The following is an 18,203-nucleotide window of genomic DNA, read 5'->3' on the forward strand; positions in this document are numbered from 1 at the left end:
TTGCATAGAAATGGGGGTTGAGACTGGGATCACCAGGGAAATGCATAGAGGCTGAGATTACTGGGAAATGCCTTTGTTAACTCATGGAGGTTCAGGAGGTATAGAACCAAGCCACTAATGAGCTGTACTTACTGTATTAGTCGTTACTGACAAGCTATTAATGAAGTTTAAACAGAATTATTGGTTTATCTGAATATCTGACAAAATTATTAAGTGTGTCAATCATGGATTCATGCAGTCATCACTCTCAGTAACCACGGGAGTGATATTATCAAATTTTAGACGCAGTTGCAGGATCATTCATTCATTCATGCATTAGTTTATTCATGCATTCGTTTATTTATTCATGCATTTGTTCGTTCAGTTCATTTATTCATTTATAGGTCGTTAAAATTTTTTGTTAAATATTGTGCTTTGTTGTACAAAACTACAGGTTACGCTAGACATGTAATACTGGCTTTCTTCATATCTGCCTTTCTGGGTACTGAAGATCAGTGTAGTCAATTGCCCAAGAGACTTGTTTATAACAAGACAGAATACATGTATGTGTAAACACGTCCAAGAGTCTTAGTTTTGTTTAACATTTAACACTCACTTTACTACACAGTTACGCTAAGTCAGTGTGTAAAATATGAACTTGATTGAAGTAAATAGTTATTTTCTATGTTTTGAGATTAATCATATTGTTGGAGTTGCTGTGATTTCTAAGCTTGCATGCCGATGTGTGTGTTTTTGCGTGTGTGTTTGTGTGTGTACACTATAGGAGAGCCAGCAGAAAAGGATGACTGGTAAGAGTCAAACAAGCAACGTGACCAACAAGAATGACCCACGTTCCCTCAACTCCAGAGTCTTTATCGGCAACCTCAACACAGCCATCGTCAAGAAGGCCGACATCGAGGTCATCTTTGCCAAGTACGGCAAGATCGTGGGCTGTTCCGTCCACAAGGGCTACGCTTTCGTCCAGTACATAAGTGAGAGAAACGCCCGGGCCGCCGTCGCCGGGGAGAATGCCCGAATCATAGCAGGACAACCACTGGGTAAGTGTATCTGTCATGTGTATAAACTCAGCCAGGTGCTTTATTTCTCAAAACATACAGCTAGTTTTTGATGCAGACCACGTTTGATTATGATTGTGTTGCTTAGACATGAAAAGTGCTTTTGGGTTGTTTGCTACAAAAGGAGAAAAAGCAGTGCATTTTTCCTGATGAGGACCTGAAAAAATGAGTAGTGATGTTGAGGAGTTATCTGTCATTGCAAGAACCTTGGGGGAATATTGTGATGGCAGCTTTGGAAAGTGCCTTGTATTTGAAAAGTGCATTTGAGAGAACTGCTGGTCTAATTTGCTATACTAGACTCTGAGTCCCTCATGTCCATACAGTATGTGCAACATGACCACTATCTGCAGCATATTCAGAACTAAGATATAGAAATGAATGGAAAAGGAATTAGTTCTTTTTTTTTTTTTTTTTGCACAGCAGTTAATTAACATGAACTCCTGAACCTTATGCTCTTGACCTGTTGCATCCAGATCAACCTTGGATAACTTAAACCTAGTTTTAAGCACAGAGTGAATTAAAGAATCAAGTAGAAAGAAGCAAAGAAAGAAGTAAAGAAGCAAAGTCTGAATAGTGGTTCACTGATCCTGCATTCACACTTACAATAGAGAAAGCAATGACATTTAATTTCTCTGTGTGTGCGGAGCTTTGATTTCAACAAATGCTGCAAGCAACAAATTCTTTTCCGTTCAATGCATATTAGGCAGACCATGTAAAGCGACAAATGAATAATTCCGAATGATTGTAATAATATTTGGTCTAACATCTCATCAGTTTCCCACTCATAATTTTAGTTTCCATTTACTGTAAGTAAAACATGAATGTAATTTAGTTAGTTTTTTTATTTGCCTGCATCCCTAAAGAGAGCTCACAGAAACCCTAAATCCATGTTTGCCTACATTTGGGTCGATTTAATGTCAAATGACTTTCTCACTGCAGTTGAACCATGGTGGAGTTCAGTTGGAACTGGACCAGAAGCAGCTCATTCAGACCCTCCCAGACCAGTTATTTTGGTCCATACCAAACTGTGATCGCTGTGTACTTATAAACCATGCCACGCAGCTAAACCCAACAGAGTTCAATTCAAACGCACTAAAGGCTGCATATACTTATAAATGTAACCCATATTGACATAGTATCTACAGAACATGAAAAAAACATTTTTTCTTGACAAATTCTTACCTGATAAACTGAATTCTGTCACTTTGTCACTATTTGCTCTATAGACATGTTTACTCTGAACATCTTGACTGTCAGTGGCAGACTGTTATATCTGTTTGAATGAATATAATGAATTTCTGTTTGGATGAATATCTGCATTTTCTTCTAGCCGCTCTATCTTTTATAGAAGAAATATATAGCTGTGACCTTGAGAGCAGTCTGAGCATGGGTAAAAAAAAAGAGGGATTAGTTTAGCGTTTATCTGTTGTCCTGTAATTCACTTGACCTGCTTTATTAAAAAGTCACCCGACTATTTGCTTTTCGCAGTGCAATCTACATAATAAATCATTTAAAACGTCATTAAGAGCAGCCATTGCCATGTAATAGGATGCACAAGGTCAGTAAATATAAGGAGATCTAGAGAAAAGAGAAATATTTGAGCAGAAAATCAAGGTTTGGCTTCTGATTCGTTGTGGTACAGTTTGATTAGGCTATGTACTGTGTGTTAGGTATTTGTGGATGTGTATTACAGTGGTGAATAAGGTGTTTTTGGAAGCTTGGATCATCAGAAATCCAGCATTTGTATCTAACACAAATAAACACACAAGCCTTAACGATTTCACTGTAACAAAATAACGAGATTACTAAAATCAACCCTGATATTATGTCCTTTAAAGTAAACATAGTTAGTTTGGCATTAGACATTGACACAGGTTCTATATGCGACCGATAAGGTTAAAGTCACAAAATATGGTTTGTTGCTCGTTTTTCTACCACCTTATACAGTTGACTTTTACTTATTATATTTTAAAAGAAATATCAAAGGTGAGCCTTTTAAAATCAGGTAGCTTCAAGGAGATCTTAAATTACATTTATTCATTCATTCATTTTTTACCGCTTATCCGAACTACCTCGGGTCACGGGAAGCCTGTGCCTATCTCAGGCGTCAATGGGCATCAAGGCAGGATACACCCTGGACGGAGTGCCAACCCATCACAGGGCACACACACACACTCTCATTCACTCACACAATCACACACTGCAGACAATTTTTCCAGAGATGCCAATCAACCTACCATGCATGTCTTTGGACCGGGGGAGGAAACCGGAGTACCCGGAGGAAACCCCCGAGGCACGGGGAGAACATGCAAACTCCACACACACAAGGCGGAGGCGGGAATCGAACCCTGACCCTGGAGGTGTGAGGCGAACGTGCTAACCACTAAACCACAGTGCCCCCTCTTAAATTACAATCACATCTAAATTTTAACAAAATGTACCCAATACCCATTACTGTAATCTACATGCTTCTGAGTACAATTTATATTTAGCTATATATTAGTATTCGTCTGCAGTAGTTTGTATTGTCACAATTATCTTGTTTGCTAACGTTTAAGAGTTTATAAATAAAGATGTTGTTAGTTAGCCCCGGCTAATGTTTTCTGACATTCCTTGGTTCCTTGGTGAAAGAGCCACTAATGTACCATCAGTGACTAAAATTAGTGTGTGATTAAAGGTAGACTTCTTATTCACTTGAGACTTTTCCATGTATTTGTATTTCATAGTTTCATAACCAAGAGTTTCTACTTTCAGCTGAGAAAAGAATTCATAGCTCTAGTTAGTCTTTTATTAGTACTTTTACAACATCTAGGCTACATGTAGCTTTTCTTTCTTATTTATAAATAAATAAATAAATAAATAAATAAATAAATAAATAAATAAATAAAGACTTTGTATAGCCATCTTGTTTTCTATTAGCTCACACTGCAGAGACTTGTAATTCGCGGAACAAAGTTCACCCAGAAGAACATGGTTTGAAACTAAACTAAAGAACTACCGCAAGAAAATTCTCTTTTCCTTTCCGGTGAATTGACTGTTTCATGAGGTGAATTTCATTTGTGTTCGGTCAGGCGCCTGCTGCTAAACACAGATGTCCTACAAATTACAAATTACAGAAGTACACGTATATAGATATTTATATTGCACAAGGAATAAATATAATAACCAACCGCTTCCTTTGCCATTCCTAACTATTTTCAGGAATTAATGAAGCCTAAGAGATAACTCGGAGAGACACTTAGCTGCTCAATATGTCTATATATTTATTATTTGACAAAATATTTTCAGCATTACTCACACAAAACTATGATGGGCTTCAACCTGAAGCACAAAGCAACCACAGTGTACACAATCTCACCTTTGTGATTCAGTACATTTCATATGTTTGTGAAATTACACACAACTTATGATAAATAATTCTCAACAGGACAGCACACTCACTGTGAAACAAGTGGCTTTTGTTTTCAGTATATGCTAGTTTAATAATAGTTCTAAACGAAGTATAAAAGAAAATAATGGACAAAAAGAAGAAACCGTGATCCAGTGCACTAAATACACTCCTGCCATTTGGTCCCTTATGAAATAAGCAATAATAAGTTTGTAAACATGACAATGCACCAGAAACATGACAATGCACCAGAAACACCAGGGCAACTCTACAGAAGGGTCCTTAAATACAGCCATAGTTGCACTCTAATTAACTCCAAATTATGACTGGTGTTAATTAAAATTGCCCAATCAGAAGCATCTAAATGCCATTATATCAGTTTCTCGAATCTTACCAAACGATTTAAAGAGACTACAGTAGGTATTTAAGGGGACAAGCAACCAGGTGTTTAAGAAGACAATAAACTAGGTGTTTTAAGAGGCATTCAAATAGGTGTTAAAGAGACAGGACGCTAGGTGTTTTAAGAGACAACTCGATGTTTAAGGGGACAGGCAACTAGACATTTAAGGAGACATTAATCTATGTATTTAAAGAGACAATCAAATAGGTGTTTAAGGGCACAGGTAACTATGTGTTAAAGAGACAGGCAACTAGGTGTATACGGGGACAGGCAACTAGGTGTTTAAGGGGACAGGCAACTAGGTGTTTAAGGAGACAGGCAACTATGTGTTTAAAAAGAGAGACAACTAGGTGTTTAAAGATACAATCAAATAGGTTTTTAAGGGCACAGGTAACTATGTGTTAAAGAGACAGGCAACTAGGTGTATACGGGGACAGGCAACTAGGTGTTTAAGGGGACAGGCAACTAGGTGTTTAAGGGGACAGGCAACTAGGTATTTAAGGGGACAGGCAACTAGGTGTTTAAGGAGACAGGCAACTATGTGTTTAAAAAGAGAGACAACTAGGTGTTTAAAGATACAATCAAATAGGTTTTTAAGGGCACAGGTAACTATGTGTTAAAGAGACAGGCAACTAGGTGTATAAGGGGACAGTAACTATGTGTTTAAAGAGACATTCAACTAGGAGTTTAAAGAGACAAGCAACTATGTGTTTAAAGAGACATTCAACTAGGAGTTTAAAGAGACAAGCAACTATGTGTTTAAGAGACCAGGCAACTATGTGTTTTAAGAGACAGGCAACTAGGTGTTTAAGGGGACATGCAACTAGGTGTTTAAGGGGACATGCAACTAGGTGTTTAAGGGGACATGCAACTAGGTGTTTAAGGGGACAGGCAATTATGTGTTTAAAGTGACAGGCAACTACGTGTTTAAAGAGACTGGCAACTAGGTGTTTAAGGGGAAAGGTAACTATGCATTTAAGAGATTTTGGAAACTATGTGTATAAGGGGACAGGCAACTATGTGATTAATAGAGACAGGAAACTAGGTGTTTTAAGAGATCAAGAGTCAGGTAACTATGTTTTTCAAGAGTCAGGTAAGTATGTTTAAAGGGACAGGCAACTAGACATTTAAGGAGACATTACACTAGGTGTTTAAAGAGACAGGCAACTATGTGTTTAAGGAGACAGGCAACTATGTGTTTAAGGGGACAGGCAACTAGGTGTTTGAAGAGACGTTCAACTAGGTGTTTTTAGTGGAAAAGGCAACTATGTGTTTGAATAGAAATTCAACTAGGTGTTTAAGGGGAAAGGCAGCTATGTGTTTAAGGGGACAGGCAACAATGTGTTTAAAGACATTCAACTAGGTGTTTGAAGAGACATTCAACTAGGTGTTTAAGGAGACAAGTTGTTGAATGTAAATATGTAATGCTCTGGTATTGTTATAGTGAATCAAAGCTAAAATAAATTTTTAAATGACTTCTGTTTTGAACTATTTAACTGACAAATGAAATGCATGGCAACATTCATTCATTCATTCATTCATTTTCTACCGCTTATCCGAACTACCTCGGGTCACGGGGAGCCTGTGCCTATCTCAGGCGTCATCGGGCATCGAGGCAGGATACACCCTGGACGGAGTTGCATTCAGTATAAATCCATTTTCAATATAAAAGAATTGATGAAAACTACAGAAGCGAGGTCATAACAAAAAATAAATAGGAGGAGGATAGAGGAAATATAATCACAGGTCACTACAGACCCGAGGTATGTACTTGAGGTCCAATCCGAGCACAGAACTAAGTGAACTATTATTTACAGATATGCGGCAGATGGCAGATAGCTAGTGGCAGACGGCAGGCGAAGTGTATGATGGTAAATTTTCCTGTAATCAGACAAGGCTGCAGGAGCTGTAAGTTTGTCCGGCCCTCGGCACGTCTCGGTCTCAGGGCCATGAGAGTAAGTGCACACACAGACCGATGTACGATTGTGGCTCATCTCTTAATCTCCCCTCAACACGAGCCTAGAGCCTGGAGGCTACTGTGAGAACAATGATATTGTGGATTCGGATGCTTTCAGTACTGCAGGCATGTACCTGTGCCCCTCTCTCTCTCTCTCTCTCTCTCTCTCTCTCTCTCTCTCTCTCTCTATCTCTGACTCTCTCATGCTCATGGATCTGCCCACTTCCCTGTATGTACAGAGCAGAGCTGTGTTTAATGGAATCTAGTCAGGCGGTGCAGATAGCATCACCAGTGGCTCTGCACCGGCATGATAAAGTGCAGCGCTCTCCTTTTGGAGTCACCCGGAATCGTCTCCGTGAACTGTGCACGATGCTACATATTAATACATTTTGACATTTCTCTGTGATAAGGTAAAAGGGAATTTATTTATTATTTATTTATTTATCCCTCCTTATCCTCTTTTGTTTGCTCATACCAAGTATTTATCTCTTGAATCTATTTCTATCAAAGCCAAACAACTTTGTCAGTTCCAACAGTCACATCTGATACAAGAGAGACACATTTTTGTGGCTTTGTGTCAAAAAAAAAAAGAAAAAGATGAAAGAAACCAGTGAAAAGTTGCCTAAATTAGACTGAATTGCATTAGCATTATGCTGTGTATAAGTGACACTGTGTGTGTTTGTGCGTGTGTGTGTGTGTGAGAGAGAGAGAGAGAGAGAGAGAGAGAGAGAGAGAGAGAGAGAGAGAGAGAGAGAGAGAGAGAGGGAGAGAGACAGACAGACAGACTAGATCTCTTACAGACATATCATTATTTAGATATAATAATAACATCAATGAAAGGTCTTCAAAAAGGAAGGTTCTTTTTTATGTATAGATATTAGACATATTCATACTCATGCATCTTACACTATTGTTTTCCAGACCTAAGTCTAATTGGACATAGAGCTTGGTTGATTTGTTCAAACATGGAAGTTATTTTCAAATCTGGGTCCAAAACCACAACCAGTCCTTTTAAAATGTGCCGCAGTCGAAGTGAAATTTCGATACAATTTGCACTATGTGCGAAAGCAAACACTCTTAAGACCAGTCATTTTTTAACAGCATGGAATGTTGTCTGCATGCTGTTATGTGGGGAGCAATGCCTCAAGCATCCCAGATTCAATCAATTCGCATGTCTGCGCATGTACCCCAACCCCCAAAAACAGACCAGTAGGCGGTTTGGCTAAATAAATCCTTCTAGGTGTGAATGTGTGTGTGTGTGTGTATGTGTGTGTGTGTGTGTGTGTGTGTGTGTGTGTGTGTGTGTGTGTGTGTGTGTGTGTGTGTGTGTGTGTGTGTGTGTATGTGATTGATGCTCTACAAAAGACTGACATCCTATTTAAAGTGTATTCCTGCCTCTCGCCCAGTGTTCCTGGACTAGGCTTAAGATCCAGTGTGACCGGGATAAAGTCCAGGATAAAGAGCCCACTGAAAATTTTGGTCTCCAGAATAGAATAGACCTTCTAGATGAGTTTGAGTGAAGAAATAATTAACCGCACAAGTAACTGTAATGTTGAATAAATTTAAATTAGATCTATATACACAAAGAATATTTGAACAAACAGCTTTACTCAAGCTGTTAATCAGTGTAAAACAAAAGCAAAGAAGCACTAATGAAATGAATATCAACTAAATAAACAGTTATGAGAATTATTTAGCAAGGAATTCACATACAGAAGAAGGGTGTCAAGAGCAGGTAAAATGAAGTTGTCAAACTGATCCATGGTTCGGAAGGAATTCATCCGTGTGAAACAGACGTGCTTTGATGATGTATTTTCACAAATCGGTAGAGACTCGCGTAAACAGGTCATGTCTGAAAATATTCCAATCACAAGTGTTATGATGACAAAACAATGCTAAGAAAGCAAAGATGAGAATGTTGATAATAATTCAGGTATCATTTACTCACCCAGCAACTAAAATGGGTTTAAGCTGCTAATTCTAGTTGTATGGTCAGAGTTGTTGTCATGTTACTTAAGGTTTGATAGTTTAGGAATAAAGATGTTTGTTAGCCTCAAAAATTTGTGCAGTCATGAATTTGCCATCAATTAATGTTACTTGTGTGAATTTTGTGAATTAATTTTTTTTGTCATACTTTAAGCAAGTGCACGTATAGACATTGACATGAGTTCATACTTTTCTTTTTCAGCTTGAGTGAATAATTTAAAGCTGTAATTCTTTCCCCAGCAGCTTCATTTACATTAATTTAGTTTAGTTTAGTTTAGTTTAGTTTAGTTTAGTTTAGTTTAGTTTAGTTTAGTTTAGTTTAGTTGATTACCGGGGCAATGCTCATTAATAAACATTAATGTAAATGGCTGTAAATGTGCGAGAATTTGTCAAAAAGGCAATTTTTTACCTGCAGACCCATGACAAAATGTTAAAAAGTCACTCTAAAAACAAAAACAGAGCATCATAGACACATATACACACCTACAACAAAGAAGATATATATATAAAAAAAGGAAATTTAATAAAATTCAAATACATGATTTCACATACAGTAAGAATTAAACTAAAATACAATAAATGGAAATTAAACAAACAAAATAATACATTGATGAAGGAGAAAGACGTTAGTAATTATGAGTTTAGTAGAATTAATAATCCGGAGATCAGCGGTAGCGGTTCTTATCAATTAGTAGCGCTTTTATTTTGCAGTCTGATTTATTGCGTTTATTCCGTTGTTGCGTCAGTCAGCTTTATGGCCGGGACTTTATCATTGATCATTTGAAGACTTCAGGAGGAAGGAATTAGTGTTGGGTCTGTGGTGAACTCGGACTTTGCTCTGAACCCTCAGTTCCTCAGGCTCTTGGTTGCTTAATTCCACTCAACTACAAACTGTTGTACAAAAGGACATTAGTTACATCGACATTATTTCCTTTCCAGTGTCACTCAAATGAGGATGAGTTTCCTTTTCAGTCTGGTTCCTCTCAAGGTTTCTTCCTCATATCATCCTAGGGAGTTTTTCCTTACTACCGTCACCTCCGTCTTAGTAATTAGGGATAAATGTTAGAGATAAATAGTAACTGAATTTTAAACTTTAAACTTGTTTATTCATAAATTTTTTATTCTGTTTCTATACATATGTAAAGCTGCTTTGAGACAATGTGAATTGTTAAAAGTGCTGTATCTTGTTTTTTATTAGCTCATGCTTTGAATATTGGTGAATTGAAAGGACAAAGTTCAGATAAACATGGTGTGAAACCACTGCATGCAAATTCCTTTCTTTCCTTTTTGTTAGGAATTGAGTTTCATGAGGTGAATATTATTTGTTCGGTCTGCTACGTTGGTTTGCTTCCCACCTATTAGTTAAGTCTCCTGTCATATAGCAGTCTGAAAGGGTCACATGCTACCTTGCGTGAAGCCTCTGTATCTCTGAGAAGCGCCGTCATACGAAGACTGCACATGGAGACGAGCGCTAACTTCCTTATTCTGTATAAATGAGCTTACTGTTGCATGATTGTCGCTGAGGTCAAGGAGAAAGCACTGCTATCTGAAAAGAACGGCCAATTATTCTCTCTCCGATTCCTGGTCACGGATGGCTGTGGCTTCATCGGAATCTGCATGTCCCCTGATGTGATATGGAGAGGACAGAGACACTCTGTATCCCCTAATTACATGAATTTCTGATACTTTTTATATCCTGGGAAAATATGCACTTCCTACACTGTGAATGATAAACATGTTTGCTTTGTGAAGATGTTATTATCATTCTTTCAAATTAATAAAACATGCACATAGCTGCTCTAAATGCATCAGGGATGTGGTGCTTGAAATATGGTGCAGCAGATGCCACGTTTGATAGACACTTGACGCTTTGCCGAGCCTCATTCCCCCTTAGCCCTGAGGATGTGTATGTGTGTGTGTTTGTGTGTGTGTGTGTGTGTGAGAGAGAGAGAGAGAGAGAGAGAGAGAGAGAGAGAGAGAGACAGAGAGACAGAGAGACAGAGAGAGAGAGAGATTCTGTGAAGTCTAGCATGCAAGTGTGTCACTGCAAGTCGAATTTCAAACATTTCTCATCGCCTAATAATTAAGGCTCCTAGTTTCCATTCACTTATGGAGAAATCTCATCCTTTTTCACAAGTTCCAATGTGTTTTCCATGCCAGATTATGCGCATTTCAACATTATGCTCTGAAATTGCACATGGGAAAGAAAGAAACATTTGACAATAAAAGAATGAGTGAATAATTATGAGACAATAAATAAATCGCGAATCAGGTAGGTAAAAAAATCCGTCATAAAAAAAAAAAATCACATAAAAACAATTTAAAATGTCATTAAAATAACATTAAAATGTCTGACTCACTTGTGAATCATTTGAAAATACATACAATTGTGAATCATTCAAAAATAAATAGATCTAAGACTCATTTGAAAAAAAAACTTTTGCAAACTTTGGGTTTAAAATAATAAGAAAATCGTTAAAAAATAAGAAGGAAAAAAGAAACGAATCATGTGAGAATAAACGAATCATAAAAAAATCAAGTGTAAAATTCACCTGGAGATTGTGTACCTTCTCTGTACGTGTGTTTTAGTTTATTCTACTTTCTCAATGCTTTTTACCTCCTAGTTTTATATACAAGTCTTATTTGTAGTTTTCAGCTTTTGACCAAGACCCGTCTTTGTCTACAGTAAGTAGAGGTCTCACTAGACTGCTATAAATTAGAGCCATAAATTCTGAAACAGACTCAATTAAGAGAATTTGCACTCACATCCTACAACCTGAGGTTCCTTAACATTACTTTAACATTGGCATTGCTACACAAGTTCACGTTCCATTACCTGATTTAATATAAATCAGAGTTTAAAGCCTTGTTGTCCGACCTTGATTAGCTAGTTCAGTAACTCAAGGTTGGCTGTGTTAGTGGTTAGAATGCAGAATATACTGAATTCGTCCAATCCCGAGTGTCTGTATAGGAACATGGAGATGATAGAATAAAAATGGTGTTAATATAAATTTTGTAAATAAATAAATTAGTTAATTCTCTTTCTCTCTCTCTCTCCTCTCTCTTTCTCTCTGAAAAACACAGCGTGACATCTTTCAGTCAGAATTACAGTTAAGTATAAACTTTTCTTTCCTGAAGACTTTCCCATGCTGGAAATGTTGCAAAGCACCGTAAATGTGATAAACAGTTTACTTTCATAAACCGCAGACTCCTTAGACTCTTAGAATCAACAGAACTATAATGTATATTCTAAGATAACAAAAACTGAACCACTTCAATGTGTTTTTTTTTTCCCCAGATCAGTTTCTTAATATTCTTACATTATGTGTAGCATCACCTATAGAAGTCCTTGTATATTAGCGCTCGCTATAGAAAAACAAGGAATGCATATAATTCATGTATATAAATGTAATTAAACAATATATCCCAGTGAAGCATTTAGAAAGAAAAGTGAAAAAAATAATGCATGATTAGTTTGGGTGTCTAATTTGACATGAACACTTGATAATATTCTTATATATAATATTTTGATTTCTAGAACATTCCAACTAATCAATTAATGACTGATAGATTAAAGAATTATAAAAAATTGTATCCTTACAGCATTGCAACATGATGAACAAATGATACCGATATCATGGTTATAAGAGTTAAACACTTTTCCCTTATATAAATACATCTCTTGTCTCCATGGTGAGTTTATTAGATCTGTCTGAAATCCAAGCTCTATAAAGTGTGTGTGTGTGTGTGTGTGTGTGTGTGTGTGTGTGTGTGTGTGTGTGTGTGTGTGTGTGTGTGTGTGTGTGTGTGTGTGTGTGTATGTGTGCGTGCCTGTGTGTGTGTGTGTGTGTGTGTGTGTGCGCGCGCGCGTGTGTGTGTGTGTGTGCGTGTGTGTGTGTGCGTGTGTGTGTGTGTATGTGCGTGTGGTGTATGTGTGTACATTGGGGAGTGTTTGGCTGAATGTTTTGGGGAGTTGTAGCTCACGTACAGCAGACGGGCCCCTCATCGCCCCAGGTGAGAGGCAACACTGCGCATAATGAGTTTGGACTTTGAGGTCCATGGTGCAAATTTCTGGCAGCATGGTGAAACACTGGAGGCTTAATGTGTCACTCTGCTTTCCATGGAGCGAGACAAAAATCTCTACCTCTGTCAGACTCGCCGTGTCAGACAGGAAAGAGAAAAGGCTGTGGCATTTGTCTGCGTCTCACTGAAAGAGACCTTTCCAGAATTATCCCTGGTGCAGATTTAAATACACTCAGGATGTAAAAACCATCAGAAACAATCACCATTTTCTGTGCATGATGCCAGCTACAAAGAATGTAAAAATATTTGCTTCATAGCATAATTTAAGTATATGGTGTTTGATATTTTGACATCTTTTTTTTCTTTAGTCCTCCTAGTCAGAGTTGAAGTGGATCTCAGGAACACTGGGAGTGAAGCTAGAATGCATCCCAGATAAGATACCAGTTCCCAGTTCACTGCAGTCTACACACACACACAGACACACACACACACACACACACACACACACACACACACACACAGAGAGAGAGAGAGAGAGAGAGAGAGAGAGAGAGAGAGAGAGAGAGAGAGAGAGAGAGAGAGAGAGAGAGAGAGAGAGAGAGAGAGAGAGAGAGAGAGAGAGAGAGAGATACACAGACACAGATGTATTTACACCTACGGGCAAGGTAATAGAGCAATCCATCTACAGTACCTGTATGTAGGTGGGTGTAGACTGGAGAACCCAAAGGAAGCCTACAGATTCGAGCAGAGAACTTGCTCAGGACTGAATGAAGGACACTGTAGATGTGTGTAAATGCTACTCCATGCACTCTAGGATGTATTTCAAAAACTATGTGCATTTTGTATTTGTTTTGTTTGCCTTCACAGAGATTTTTAATATCCTAATGACCAAAGTAACTAAAACCCAATGTTGGGAATCTGCAGGTGATTAATAGTGTTGACAAAGCTCTTGTGATTTGTGGAGTTTAGTAAAACTCCACTGGTTCTTGGTTTATAAGAACCGTGGTGCTTTACTGGTTAGCATATTAGCTCGCACCTACTGGGTTGGGGATTCAATGTTTATGTGGTTTTTGCATGTTAAACCACATTCTTTGGGAAATTCTTCCAGGTACTTCTGTTTCCTTCCCAGATCCAAAGTGGGGGAATGTGTGTGTGTGTGTGTGTGTGTGTGTGTGTGTGTGTGTGTGTGTGTGTGTGTGTGTGTGTGTGTGTGTGTGTGTGTGTGTGTGTGTGTGTGTGTGTGTGATTATGGCCTGTGATGGTTTGGCACTCTGTCCAGAATGTCCCCCATCAGGGATAGACTTCCCGTGCAGGATAAGAGGTACAGAAAATGTATAGAGAGCTTTTATATGTAATTTTTAAGAGATCCCCCTGAGGTACATCTAAAAAAAAATAAAAAAAATTATAAAAAACAAGATTATTTTTATAAAGCATTCCATCACATGAAACTGTCCTGCCCTTTGAGAGTGACACGATTTCCTGCCAAATACAGATGTCATGGTAAATTTTCACATAGAATCTCTGCTACCTTCCTTCCTTCTTGTCATGCTGATTTGTTTTATTTGGTTTTGTTTTGATGTAGGAGAGAAAAAGAATAATTCCTGTCATTCACCATGACATTGACACTTCATTTAAGAAAAAGAAAAAAAAAACATAATTTCAACAATAAATTTGTTAAATTCAAATAGAGTTAAATGTAATCTTTATGTACGATATCTAAGAATTAAAACTTTTAAATTAACAAGTTAAAGTCCTTTTGTAAAATCCCTCAAATGAAAACCCATGGTTTGCCAAACTGTTGACAAAACAGCATTTATTTATTTATTTTATTTTATTTTATTTTGCTTTTTATGAATTTTGATGTGCCGAGATTTAAGCTTGCAACATCCAGAGTGTACAAGTGTTAAAGAGCAAAGCTGAAAAGCTCTTCACATGTTGATAGAAATGTTTAATGGCAACCACTCAACAGTTAAAATCCATTAGGGGAATGATAATTTGGTGAGTAGGCCTCTCCAGCTGTTTATGTAACTAAGTCAGGCAAAAGGAGGAGCACAGTGTAAACAGAAAGTGTGTAAAAGTTTAGGAGCTTACACTTTCGACTGGGCAGAGGGGAAATGACTATATGCAGTGAGAACTGGAATCAGATGGCTTTTTTAATGACTCTCACAGCTCAGTGCCAAATCTCATTACATCTGTAAAGCTAGAGGCGCTGACAGGAGATGCACACGGGTATTAAAGTTCCCCTGTTTCATTCAAGGTAATGGTTTATAATCTCACCTCTGTTACACCAATAAGAGAGATCGTTCGAGAGAGAGAAGAGAGAGAGAGAGGAAAGCCACTCATCCCAAAAGTACTTTACTACAATATTGAATTTTGTAATTAAACACAAGGGAAGACTTCTGTCAGCAACATAGGCAGAGATGCTAAATGACTTCACTTTCCTCTTTTCCTTAGATTTGATTCTATTATCAATGTCAATTCTGCTTTCCTCTAGTGATCATGTTACATGCAATCGCGTTGTTGATGTTTGACTAAGGACTCTTGGATATATCAGGTTTTGACAATTATATCTCACATAAAGTGGATCATTTCTCTTGCTTTTCATTTTTCAGGAAGTGTTCGTGTAGTAAATATGATTTCAGATCCGTCGTTTCACCATATCGAGAAATGAATAATACTTTTTATGGGATTTTAGACCCGTAATTAAGTTAATTAAAGGCAGGGTCTCCGATTTTTGAGAAATGCTTCAGAAAACTGAGTCGGGAGAGACAAAAATCAAAACAAAAACAAATCTAACATGTAGCCAATGAGCAGAAAGGGGCGTGTCTTGCCAATAGGGGTGGAGAGAGTGTTCGGTGCGCATGTGTGACATTAGCAGAAAGCGGTTTTAACAATTACATGGAGGATAAAAACAAAGAAAGAAAGAGAAGAAAGGCTTACGATAAGGCAAGAAGTAGAACGTGTTAATATAGGATCAGCTTTCCAGCGCTGGAGAGAACTGAAGGAGCAGGAAGTTGGCCACATATTCACAGATTGGAGTTTCCCGCGTCAATAACTCCTGAGCTAAACGCTGTTACTACACAAATAACACCTCTTTTCTATCGTAGTAATGTAGAGAGGCAGCTACAACCATGTTTTGTGTAGTAACAGCGTTTAGCTCAGGAGTTATTGACTCGGGAAACTCCAATCTGTGAACATTTGGCCAACTTTACTTAAGACGCCGAGGCGCTTTTTTCCTTCTCGATAGGTGAGTAACGTTGGTTTTGCTTTGTTATACAGAACTAATATATGCCTTTGTCCTTTACATGATTATGCTTGTGTGTCATTTTTGCTTGTTTGTTTATCTGCAATCGTATTGTTCTTCCCTTCAGCTATGATAAACACACATTTCTTTCCAGTAGTTGCCTGGGTTTCATATGTATGTGTGGGCGGAGCTATCAATACAGAGGTGGGACCCATTTGGGTTGGGGCGTGTTTGTTTTGGTGATTTTATATGTCAACATTAGCTTTCAAAAATCGGAGACCCTGCCTTTAAGTCAACACATGTATGCATTATACATAATTCGATATCAGATACCGGTATCCTTTGTACACTTCTCTGGCTACAAGCTTTTGCGAGATTTGAATCTGGTTCTCTGCAACTTTCTGTGGTATACATCAACCTTGTACTAGTTTCCATGGTGACATAGTGATAGGTAAGTTATAGTTGCTGGACCAAAAAAAAAAAGTTCATAGAATCTGTCTTTAATCTTTATCTTTATTTTATATATAAATTGCTTGAGACATATAAAGAACTTGTGAAGCTTCTCACACTCAATTTCAGATTTTAGATTAGGCTCTAGAGCTAGAATTCAGTTATACTACATTCCATGCTTTTTTCCTATTTACATAGGCCTCCTGTGACGTGACCCACCTGACCGCCACCAGCCGCATTCACCACAGCATTAGCACATTGGCACATCAAAAACAAAAATGGTGTACAACCACAGACAATACACATATTTACATGCTCGTGTTGCACATTGTATCTTGCACTATCCTGCTACCATCTGCTTGACTTTGAATGCCTCCTGTTGCACATTTACAATATCAAGGGAAGCATTGTATAGTCCACTTATTTATTTATTGAAAGTCTATGTACAGTATGCTATTGCATAGTTTGTATAGTCTGTACTAGCTGTATAGTCTGTTCTTGCTCCGGCTTATGTATGTGTCAAATACATAGAGTGTATTGTTTGTACTGATGGCATAGTTCATACCTGCCCATGCTTCATTCTTGTTTTATGTTTTCATGTCTGTATGTATGTTGCGCCGTTGACCTGTGAGACACAACATCTCGTTCCACTGCATGTCCCAACATGTAGCAGAATGACAATAAACTAACTTGAACTATTTAATAAGCCGTCTTACTTTATCATCTTGCCCATTAACCCTCTGGGGTCCAAAGGCGCGCTGGCGCGTTTTTGGCACATTTTTTCCTCTTCAACATGAAGTCCACAATACTCCGTCATTCATACATGTACATGTAATACATCATTCGAAACTGTGAAGTGTCTACTTTTATTTGAGTGCCTTCATAATAACAACAAAACGCTGTGCTTTTGGCAAATAAAGAAAATAACCAGGGTGTGCATTCAGACATCTCTGTCTCCTTGACCATCTTCCTGAAACACGTTACAAACATGAACTGATAACTCCGCCAATACTTATCACACGAACATGAAACATATGTCTAATGAAAGCCTATTACTTAAATCGTATAAATTTTATAGCTGATTTGCTATTAGCAGATTCTTGTTGCTTACATAAACACACTCCCTGTAATAAGTAACTGCGTTTTTTTTTTGTTTTGTTTTGTTTTTTTGTTTTTTTGTGAAAAATAATAAGATAAATGATAAAGTTGAAGTGACAGCAGTGAAGTGATTTTTAAGTATGAATTCCAGGCACACCGTGCTGTATCGCTGTATTAAAGCTGTAACATTATACCATTCCATTAAATATTTATAGCTGCATTTTGAGTACAATCATAAGCAGAATTTTTAATATCATATTTTAATGATGAAAAAAAATGAAATGCATTTTTAGACATTATTGAGCATAATAAGTGTTAGTGTAGCTATTCCTTGTCCTTGCCCAGCATGTGCCTGTGGGATTGTATCCCAGTGTGGGGGCTATTTTAGCCTCTGGTTATACAGACCCCCTGCTGCTTACATTCTGCCTTTGATGATATGGACAAAGGGCAACTTCCCTTGGAACCTCGGTGTGCATGAACATGCTTACGCAATGAGCCATGCCCTGAGCTGCACCTCTCCATGTGTTTTCCCAGTGCCGTGCCTTCACACACATATGTCCAGTATGAGAGTGCCAGGACAGGGCTGGTACTTGGCCATCTTC

The 18,203-nt window shown here is 37.9% G+C and overlaps 1 protein-coding gene across 3 annotated transcripts in view; it reads left to right on the forward strand.

Annotated features, from left to right (window-relative positions):
- Nucleotides 1-18,203, forward strand: part of LOC113644489 (RNA-binding Raly-like protein) — a 186,916-nt gene that overhangs the window by 92,929 nt on the left and 75,784 nt on the right. For all 3 annotated transcript variants that reach the window (XM_027149385.2, XM_027149383.2, XM_047811701.1), the window contains exon 2: nt 764-1,037. In XM_027149385.2, coding sequence (XP_027005186.1) covers nt 782-1,037 — 256 coding nt within the window. In that variant the 5' untranslated portion in view covers nt 764-781. The remainder of the gene's footprint in view (nt 1-763; nt 1,038-18,203) is intronic.

The sequence above is a fragment of the Tachysurus fulvidraco genome, chromosome 3 (assembly GCF_022655615.1).
Source record: "Tachysurus fulvidraco isolate hzauxx_2018 chromosome 3, HZAU_PFXX_2.0, whole genome shotgun sequence".
NCBI classification, from domain to species: Eukaryota; Metazoa; Chordata; class Actinopteri; order Siluriformes; family Bagridae; genus Tachysurus; species Tachysurus fulvidraco.